The 9,983-nt window shown below is 51.4% G+C and overlaps 2 protein-coding genes across 2 annotated transcripts in view; one reads left to right on the top strand and one right to left on the bottom strand.

The window, feature by feature from the left end:
* Window positions 1-302: 302 nt before the first annotated feature.
* FAM96A (family with sequence similarity 96, member A) lies at window positions 303-3,323 on the top strand (the record flags this gene model as incomplete). Its single annotated transcript, XM_009074776.1, has 4 exons — window positions 303-467; window positions 1,675-1,724; window positions 2,098-2,143; window positions 3,226-3,323. Coding segments are annotated over 4 exons (359 nt in total), but the record flags the coding sequence as incomplete, so codon positions are not given.
* Window positions 3,324-9,863: 6,540 nt separating this feature from the next.
* Window positions 9,864-9,983, bottom strand: part of LOC103802316 (A disintegrin and metalloproteinase with thrombospondin motifs 7-like) — a gene marked incomplete at its 5' end in the record, with an annotated part of 39,269 nt that continues 39,149 nt past the window's right edge. The window contains 1 exon segment of the mRNA XM_009074775.1: window positions 9,864-9,983. This exon segment is cut by the window's right edge and continues 12 nt beyond it. Coding sequence (XP_009073023.1) covers window positions 9,864-9,983 — 120 coding nt within the window.

Genomic DNA, 9,983 nt, shown 5'->3' with positions numbered 1-9,983 from the left:
CGTGCCCTGCCGTGTCCCTGTGGGGGCTCTGAGGGGTCCCCGGGGGGTTCCTGTAGTGCCCTCGAGCGGCTGAAGTGAGGGAACCATACCCTGCTCTTGTAGGGACAAGAGCTGTGCCCTGTGCGGGCGGTGTGAGCGTCCCGGGGGCTCTGGGGGGTTCCTGCAGTACCCTGGAGGGGCTGAGACAGGGAGACCATACCCAGCCATGTGGGCAGGATCCCTAAGGAACGTGCCAAGCCCTGGCCAAGGCTGGGGGCAGTGGCAGGCGCAGTGGTGGGTCCCTCATTGCTCTCTTCCCTCAGACCTGATCCGCAGCATCCGCGACCCCGAGAAGCCAAACACGCTGGAGGAGCTGGAGGTGGTGACTGAGAGCTGTGTGGAGGTGCAGGAGATCGGGGAGGAGGAGTACCTGGTCACCATCAGGTTCACACCGACAGTACCTCACTGCTCCCTGGCTACCCTCATTGGTGAGAGCTGCGTGGCAGCAGAGCTGCAAGGAGTGTGAGGTGTAGCTGAGGTTGTCTGATTGACCTCAGGGTGGTTGAAATTCAGTGTTGCTTTGTTGGGTTGGTCAGAAATCGTGGCTTGAGGACCTGATTGGCCTTGTAAACAAACCAACCCCAAAACCCCAAATGAAACACCAAAAGCCAAACCAAACCCCAAGCCAAAACCTAAATCAAACACCAGAAACCAAACCTTAAACCAAAGCCTAAATCAAACCCCAAACACCACAAACCAAACACCAAACCAAAACCCAAACCAAATACCCAATGCAAAACCCCAAAACCAAATCAAACACCAAAACCCAACCCAAATCCTAAACACCAAACCAAACCTTAAATCAAACCCCAAAACCTGACCCAAACACCAAACGAAATCCCAAACCAAAACCTAAATCAACCTCCAAAACCGAAACCAGACCCCAAGTCAAACACCAAAACCCAACCCAAACCACAGGCACCAGAAACCAAAAACCAAACCCCAAACCAACCCCAAAACACTGAACCCTAAAAACTAAAACCCAAACCTCATACCAAACCCCCCAAACCCAAGACTCAGGGCCATGTGAGGACATCCAACTGCTTTTCCCCAGTTAGGGAAACTCTTCCAAGAGAACCTCTCAAAACACTTCTGGAAAGTGGCACAGAAATCCTTCTTTGTGTTCTCCAGATTATTTTGGTCATGTTAAACTGACACTTTGTCAGCTCTGAAATAAAGATGAAAACTCTCAGCTTCCCTTCCCTTAAGGCTCTTCTCCATTCCCACACAGACAGAAATCCCCACATGCACTCCAAGAATCCCCCAAAAAGTCCTGAACCATTAGGAGCTGGAAAGGAATTAAGCTGAGTGAGAATCTACCCTGACTTATTTTGCCTTTCCATTTTCCCTGATGATTTGTGGTGAGTTCACACCTGAAGTGTCACATCTGAGAGCTCTGAAATGGTTTGTTTGAATGTGCCAAGTCAGAAACTCTTAGCATTAAATATCAATACTAAGATTTCTCTGTGTTTTAAAGATTGAAGGGAAAACAAGTCTTTAATTTAATGAGGAAATAAATGTACTTAAGCCCAAATAACCTGCTCAGAACATGAGAGGAGATTGTCAGTTACATGTGGATTCTCTGAAATGCACATCAAGCCTTGACTTTTACAAGGAAATCTTTCGTTTCCACAGGCCTTTGCTTAAGAGTAAAACTTCAGAGGTGTTTGCCTTTCAGACATAAGGTAAAGTCCCTGGTTTGACACCTGCTCTCAGCTACATGAGTGAATGCTAAGCTCTCCTGCACGAGTGTGTGCTGCAGGCACAGGTCCCTGCAGCTCTCACAGCTTGGGCTCTTCTTAGAGCTGCTGGTTTGCCTGTGCAGCAGATATCTGGAGGAACTGCCTAAAGGAATATGTGAACTCAGTGGGAGGAGGTTGTGGGGTGGTGGTGGTGCTGTGAAGTCCAAGATCAGCTCTTGTCATCGATCCCTTCCCTTCTCCAGGAGCATTTTGAGCAGTATGAGTGATGAGTTTGTGTATGTGACAATGTTTTCCTTCCAGCAATTAATCCATTCAGCTCTTGTGCTGCTTCTAACACTGATCATCTCTCCTCTAGCTGGAAATCTACATATCTGAGGGTACACATTCCACGGAGGAGGACAGTGAGTATGGCTTAGGCTTGAGTGCTGCTGCAGATTGTTTGTGCTCTGTGCTGTCCTTCAATTCCCTGAGTTCGGCTGCAGCCTCTATGTGCCCTGCTCAGTCCCTTCCATCCCTGAGTTCTGCTGCAGCCTCTGTGTGTCCTGCTCAGTCCCTTCCATCCCTGAGTGCTGCTGCAGCCTCTGTGTGTCCTGCTCAGTCCCTTCCATCCCTGAGTGCTGCTGCAGCCTCTGTGTGTCCTGCTCAGTCCCTTCCATCCCTGAGTGCTGCTGCAGCCTCTGTGTGTCCTGCTCAGTCCCTTCCATCCCTGAGTGCTGCTGCAGCCTCTGTGTGTCCTGCTCAGTCCCTTCCATCCCTGAGTGCTGCTGCAGCCTCTGTGTGTCCTGCTCAGTCCTTTCCTCCCCTGCCTTCCTGTGCTGTCCAGGAATCCATACCCTGTAGGAGCTTTAAATCAAACGTGTCACTGATGCAGTTCCCCAGCTGTGGTGTCTCTGTGACCGTATCCTTGTTGCTGTTGGTTTGGGGTTTTTAAACGACAAACCTCACAGAGTCCTTGCAGGTGTGTTGGTAACAGATTAATTTACTGCTGCATAATGAAGAGGAGGCACTGTCTGACTGGTTGATTTTGCTGCCCTAACATCTTCATAGCAAACAGATCTGTTTATCAGTCAGTGTTTAAAGTAGAACTTGCAGGACATGGACATTCTGCCAGAGCCAGACACTGCCTTAAACAGCTGCTGAAGGGCTGATCCAGGCAGTGTCCCAGCCCCTATCCAGGCACTGTCCCAGACCTGAGCTTTGGGTGTCCTTGTATGATGCAAATTGGTTATTTTGGTTAAATTGGAACCTGCAGAACTTGGACTACTAATTTGTCATGATTTTCACACTTAATTTTAAGCATTAAAGCATTTTACATCATTTCCTGAATTAGAAGAGGCACAAAGCTGGTTGATTGCTGCTGGTTGTTCTGTGACTGAGCTTTCCCTTGCCTGTCACTCCTCTGTCCCTGAGTGCTGCCCCTGAGCACCTCCTGTGTCAGGGGGCACTGAAACCTTCTCCCTCCCTTCCCCTGCGTGTTCTGCAGTCAACAAGCAGATCAATGACAAGGAGAGAGTTGCAGCTGCCATGGAGAACCCCAACCTGCGAGAGATCGTGGAGCAGTGTGTCACAGAGCCTGACTAGGAGCGCGTTTTGATACGTTTCTTACAATTACCTGTGTTTTGAAGAAGAGAAAATAATAATCAAGGCCTTGAGTTTAATACTTGAGTTCTTTTTATCTTCCACCTGTTTTTTAAGGGGAAATTGTTTATGATGTAGATGTAAATGCTGAGGAATCAGTCTCTGAGTGAAGTGTACAGTGCTGAGTTTGTAATTTCTGCTGCCCAGAGACATACTTTTTGATTAAAAGCAACACTTCTGTATTGCCTTCAGAGAGAGATTGTGATACCAATTCAGGTGAATTTCTACATGTTTCAATCACTGTAAAAATAAAACAGATTCTTGTACTGAAATGCTGCTCTGGATTTGGGTTGCTTTTCCTTTAAGTTTAGGATTGGATTTCTGCTAGAGGAGATATTTTCTTGTTCATTTTATCCAACTTCTTCATTTCAACCAACACATTAGAGCTGGAATTAATCTGGAAAATTCCTTTGGAGTTGAGGGACTAAAACATTTTGGAGCTGAGGGACTGGAACAGATTCTTGTACTGAAATGCTGCTCTGGATTTGGGTTGCTTTTCCTTTAAGTTTAGGATTGGATTTCTGCTAGAGGAGATATTTTCTTGTTCATTTTATCCAACTTCTTCATTTCAACCAACACATTAGAGCTGGAATTAATCTGGAAAATTCCTTTGGAGTTGAGGGACTAAAACATTTTGGAGCTGAGGGACTGGAACAAGGAGATTGGGACACAATTGCTGAACACTTGTGCTGTTTTCCCTGTGTGTGGTTCCAGAGGCTTTGCTCTATAACCACCCTGAGGGTAGAGTTTCCATGTGGACAATGCCAATTTCTTGCCAGTTTGATCCTGCCTTTTCCTACAGCTCTCCTGTCCTGAGCAAGGAGTGTGAGCAAGAGTTCCTGGGGCTGGCAGAGGGGGAAGGAAGGAGTTACTCCAACCCAGGCTTTAGGAAATGGATTTGGACAAGAAGTGAGAATGCCATAGAGAGGGAACAGGAGAGGATACAGGCAGGGATTGTCCCTGTGCCTGTCACACCTGGGAAGCTGCCAGGGAAGGACCTGAGCAAACCAGAGCCAAAACCTTGGTGGAAGACAGAGCAATTTGGGAAAGGCAAACTTGGTTTTTAGCTTTGAACTGGATTTAAGGCATGTTCTTCCACTTCTCCCTCTCAGAGCATCACTACACAGGGGATTTTCCTGCCAGGGCATCCCTGCACAGGGAATTTTCCTGCCCAGACATTACTGCACAGGGAGTTTTTCTGCACAGGGAGTTTTCCTCTACAGGGAATTTTCCTGCCCAAACATCACAGGGAGTTTTTCTGCACAGGGAGTTTTCCTGTACAGGGAATTTTCCTGCCCAAACATCACAGGGAGTTTTTCTGCACAGGGAGTTTTCCTGTACAGGGAATTTTCCTGCCCAAACATCACAGGGAGTTTTTCTGCACAGGGAGTTTTCCTGTACAGGGAATTTTCCTGCCCAAACATCACAGGGAGTTTTTCTGCACAGGGAGTTTTCCTGTACAGGGAATTTTCCTGCCCAGACATCACTCCACAGGGAGTTTTTCTGCACAGGGAGTTTTCCTGCCCAGACATCCCTGCACAGGAAGTTCTACTGCCCAGATACCCTTGCACGGGGGATTTTCCTGCACAGGGAGTTTTCCTGCCCTGGCAGTTTGTCCAGCTCTCTGAGACCTGAGGGTAGAGACAAAAGTGCATCACTGCCAGCACAGCAGGGACACACATCCTGCATCACACTTCCCTGCCTGGAAGAGGCTATAGATACACAAACCCCTCCAGGGATGGGTTAAATGCTCTAGAGAACACAACCCAGCACTATCTGTTGGCTATTTTCCTGGAACTTGGGGTGTTTTTTTCTCCTTTGCACCATGTGGGTTGATATTTTCCTTTCAGAGTGAGATATCTGCTGCAAGCAACAACCTTTGTGGCTCCTGCAGCCATGAGATATGCAGCTCCTCTCCTGGGGGTTCTCTTGGTGCTGGTGCCTGTGCACAGCTCCAGTTGCACCACCAAAATGGCATTCCTAGCTCAGAGCAGAGCTTGGGGGACAGGCAATGGGATGCTCTGCTGCCCATGAGAGGATTTCCTGGTGGAAAGGGTCATTAGCACTGAGAGCTTTGAGCTGGAGCACAGAGGGTAAATATTCTCCTTCAGAGCAGCAAGCAGGGAGACGGACCTGAGCCCAAAGCAGCTCTCTGAAACCAGGAATGCTCCCAGTTCCTCAGGGGATGGATCCCTGCTGGGAGCACTGGGAAGTGGCTCCCAGGAGCTGCTGCACTTCCCAGCATTTCCGTTAAAACTAGGATTGGGAACTTGGTCCATCCTTGCTGCTGCTCCACAGACCAAGGTGGGCAGAGGCTTTGCTACCACAGGGCCCTGGGGACACTACACCATGGGGTGGCAGAAACAGCCAGTGAGCAGCTCACACTGAGAGGGGAACAGCTCCAGGAGGGTCCTATCAGGCAGGATTTGAGGTGCCTGAGGAGCACAGGATGTCCCAGGAACACAGAACATGTCATCTGTCCTCATTTGTGTCACCGAGTAATAACACTGTCCCTTTAGGCTATGAATATTGAGCATTCCCAGTAAGGAGGAACAACTGCAGAGGGCACCAGCAACCCACAGAGTGACACCAGGGATTCTCTGCAGGGACAGGAACGTCCAGGGGCTTCCCCGCTCAGCTTGGGACCTGGATGGGCTTCTCTGCCCCTGGGCAGATCTTGGGCACCAGCAAAGCATCCTGTGTGGCTGCAGAGCCATCCAGGTGTGTGCTGGAGGAGCTGGGAAGCAGAGGAGCCAGTGGGGCAGGGACTGAGCTGAGCTGAGCTGGTTCTTGCCAGGGCTTTGGCTCGTGCCCAGGTATCACAGCAGGAGTGTGGGCACCGGGGTTATCCCTCCCCAGAGGCTCAGAGGAAACCTGGAAACGCCTGCAGGGATGTGGAAGGACACAGAGAGCACAGCAAACACCTCCACACGTGGAGCTGTGGGACCTCAGCCAGGCCAGGTGCTGGTGGGCACCTCCATCCCCACCAGATTGCTCACCCAGCAGCAGGGAGTGCCCCAAGGTTAGCTCCTGCCTTGCCTCAAACCCCAGCACAAGCACAGAGCTAGTCCATTCCCCACCTCCAGCCCCTCCAGAGCGAGCCAGCACCATCCCTGTGCCCTTTGCTGGGCTCCCCGGGCATGCACAGGGACTTAGATCCGTTTCTGCTTTTCCAGGCTGGAATAAGAGGTTTGAAATCACATTACCAGTCCCATCTCCCCAGGCTGTGAGTCCCTGCAAGGGAGGTGGAAGCTGAGAGGAAAAGGACTGTTCTCCACCCCTCCCTGCCTGCCCCTGGGCAGTGTCACGGGCAGCAGAGCTGTGTAAGGAGCTCCTGGGGCTCCTCCACAAACCCTTTGCAAGGGTTGTAACTACTGCTCACTCCAGATGGCAACAGAGCAGTGGCATATTGACAGAGGTATTTTTAGCGCACAGGCTGTTCCAAATGTTTACATGCAGCCTGCTGAGCCTTCCTCCAGCACAGATGTGGGTTGGGCGGAGTGGGGGCTCTGGGTCCTCCCTCCCCTGCTCCAGCACACGTGTGGAACAGCTTCGTTCCATTGCTCAACACACACGGCTGCTCTGGGAGAGCAAACACACTGTGCCTTGGTACCAGCTGGAGAATGAGGAGCTTATTTCCCTGCCCTTCCCTCCCTCCTCCTGCTGGCTGTGCTTTCCTTCCCCCTGGGAATGTCCCCGTGCCCTGGGATGGCTGTGACCTGCTGGAGCACTGCTGGGGTTCAGCACCGCAGGGTGGCTGGGTGAAGGCTGTTCTCCATTCAGTATAACAGTGATCAGCTGCCAATAAAAGCCATGGAAAAGATAAATCAGTGGAACTCTTCTGACCCTTCCCTTGCTGAGCTGCCCTGGCTGTGCTGCCCCTCAGGGCTGTCCCCCTCATGCCCTTCTGTGTAGCACAAGAAGGTTTTAAGAACAGGAGAAAATTAAAACATCTCTTGTTCCTGTCCAAAGAGACATGAATGGAAGCTGTGAGCTATTCCTGTCTGGATTCGCTGTCTGCTTGTGTGCTCAGGTCACTGATGGGACCACATCCCTCCCTGTCCATGCAGCTGAGAAAGGACTGATGACCTCTCTGGGTCTTTGGCAACTAAAATCCTCTGGCTGAGATCATCTGAGCCAGACAGAAGCACTTGGGAAGGTCTGAGAGCTGCAAACCACAGGTGCTGTGCCAGGGAGGCCCAATTGCTGCTGGAGCTGTGGAAGCTCTTGGTGTGTTACTGAGAACCAGAGACACAAACAAGCTCCTCCACAAGTGCCTGATGCTTCCCAGTTAATGAGTTCCACTTCCTTCCTGGCTCCAGCTCTGGAAATGTCTGGAGGTGACCCAGAAAGGCACAAAGGTCTGGTTTCTGGTCTGAAGCCAAAAGCCTCTGGCTCCTCTCAGAGAGGATTTTGGGAGATCATGGAATCATGGAGTGGTTTGAGTGGGAAGCGACATTAAAGCTCATCCCATCCCACCCCTGCCCTGGGCAGGGACACCTTCCACCAGCCCAGGTTGCCCCAAGCCCCATCCAACCTGGCCTGGAACACTCCCAGGGATGGAGCAGCCACAGCTGCTCTGGGAAATCCATTCCAGTGCCTCAGCACCTCACAGGGAACAATTCCTTCCCAACATCCCATTTCGGGTTGGAAGGAAAAGGATCTGAGGTTGGAAGGGAAAGGATTTGGGGTTGGAAAGGATTTGGAGTTGGAAGGGAAAGGTTTCTGGTTGCAAGGAAAAGGTTCTCCTGGCTGCTGCAGTTCCCGGTGCCACAGAGACACAGCCTAGCTGGGACCACAGGGACATGACACACTGGACTGTGGCCATGGACTGGTGCAATGGGTCTGGCTGAGTGTCCCACAGGAGGGATGATCCTGTCCCTCATCCCAGCCATGGATGGGACCCTGTGCATGGGCAGGTTCCACAGGAAAAGCTCACCTGGCTGGGGACCATGGACATGAATTGATTTGCAGGATGGATTCACCCCATGGACCCAGCTCATGTTTTCAGCAGCAAATCCCAGCAGCAAACAGTAGTTGTAAATGCTCCTCAGCTGCAAATTGTCCCTCCCTGCTGCTCTGAAGAGACATCCCCTCACTGCTGCACTGCCTAAACCACCTCCAGTTAACCAAAAACTCCCTCAAAACTCCCCAAGGGGGAGAGAAAATGTGCAACCCACCCATTGCCTTCAGCAAGTGTTTAACACACTCAGCAGCTGTGGCCATGGAGCCCCAGCACAGGGGATGTCCCTTGGCAAAGCTGGGAGTGATGGTGAACCAGGACTGAACACAAGAACATAGACATGGACACCAGGATGGAAGGAATAAAACACCAGTGGTGAAGTCATGGTTGTGTTTTACATACAAATCACACACAGGAGTGTCCCTGGAGCTGTGTGACCCGGGATAGGCTCCAGCCTATCTCTGCTCAGTGCAATGAAGGTTGTCTTCATGGTCCCCCAGTTTTTGGACATCCTCCACAGCCTGAAGGGTAATAGGAGAAGGAATTCCTACCTAAATGCTCCTGCCCTCCTCCAGGGACCAACCCACCAGCCAGGACAGGAGGGATCCCCACTCATTGCTCCCAGATGCCTCATAAAATGCTGCATATTCTAGTTAAAAATCAGCTAACCTTAACACAGGTGAATCTAGATAAGCAGGAAAAAAAGGGCTTTACCTTGTACAAACACAGAAAAACACTTTAACCAACCATTACACTGCTACACATAGAGAAACCCAGGGGTGAGCACTGTGTTGCCCATGAGGGAAGGGATGTGCCATGGCCAAGCAACGTCCCTCTCTTTCCCAAACACACCCAAGGGAATGCACTGGTGCACACCAAACCCCATGTGGCATTTCACTCCTGTCCTGGTGTCCAGAGGGACAGAGGCAATGGCTGTGGCAGGGAGAGCCAGCAGAGCGGGGAGGGGGATGGAGCCTGCACACCCTTAACTGAAGCCCAAACTTTATTCTCTGCCCTGTCTCATTTCTTAAATCAAATCTCTTTCGCTTCAGTGCGTAAACATTTTAATGGGAATGCCGGGGATGGGTCCCTCGAGGGGAACAAGCCCTGCTCCAGAGGGCCAGCAGAGCTGCTGGAGTGCTGCATGCTCCATTGGTACAAAAATAACACTAAAATCAAGGGTTGTGCTGGCCTGCCAACACCTTCCAGAGGCTGAAAAGGTCAAATGATAGCACCATAAGCATTGCTGAGAGGTGTCCCGGAAGCATTGCTCCTTTTCTTCCCAAAAATGCTTCCCCAATGGTCACCCAGGGCAGAGTGACCCCACGGGGATCCTGGGGGTCCCTGGGGACCAACAGGACCTACAGCCCAGCACACAACACACCTCATTGTCACCCCCATGCTTTGAGCACCGTCAGAGAGTAGCACAAGTGAAAGAAGCCAGGGCTGCCCTGGGTGGTGGCAGAGCCACAGTCCTGGCTGTGCCCCAGGAGCCCCAGGGAGCTGTCCTGGTGTCCCTGTCACCTCCTGGACACCCTCTGGTCGCCGCGGTGGGGCCCATGCTGGGCACAGCTGCGGCAGCACTGCAGCAGCACTGTGGGCAGGTGGCACCTGCCCAACAGCCGCCGAGGCTGGGCGAT

Source organism: Acanthisitta chloris, unplaced genomic scaffold (genome assembly GCF_000695815.1).
Source record: "Acanthisitta chloris isolate BGI_N310 unplaced genomic scaffold, ASM69581v1 scaffold7205, whole genome shotgun sequence".
In the NCBI taxonomy this organism is placed as follows: Eukaryota; Metazoa; Chordata; class Aves; order Passeriformes; family Acanthisittidae; genus Acanthisitta; species Acanthisitta chloris.
This window is presented reverse-complemented; position numbering and strand designations above follow the sequence as displayed.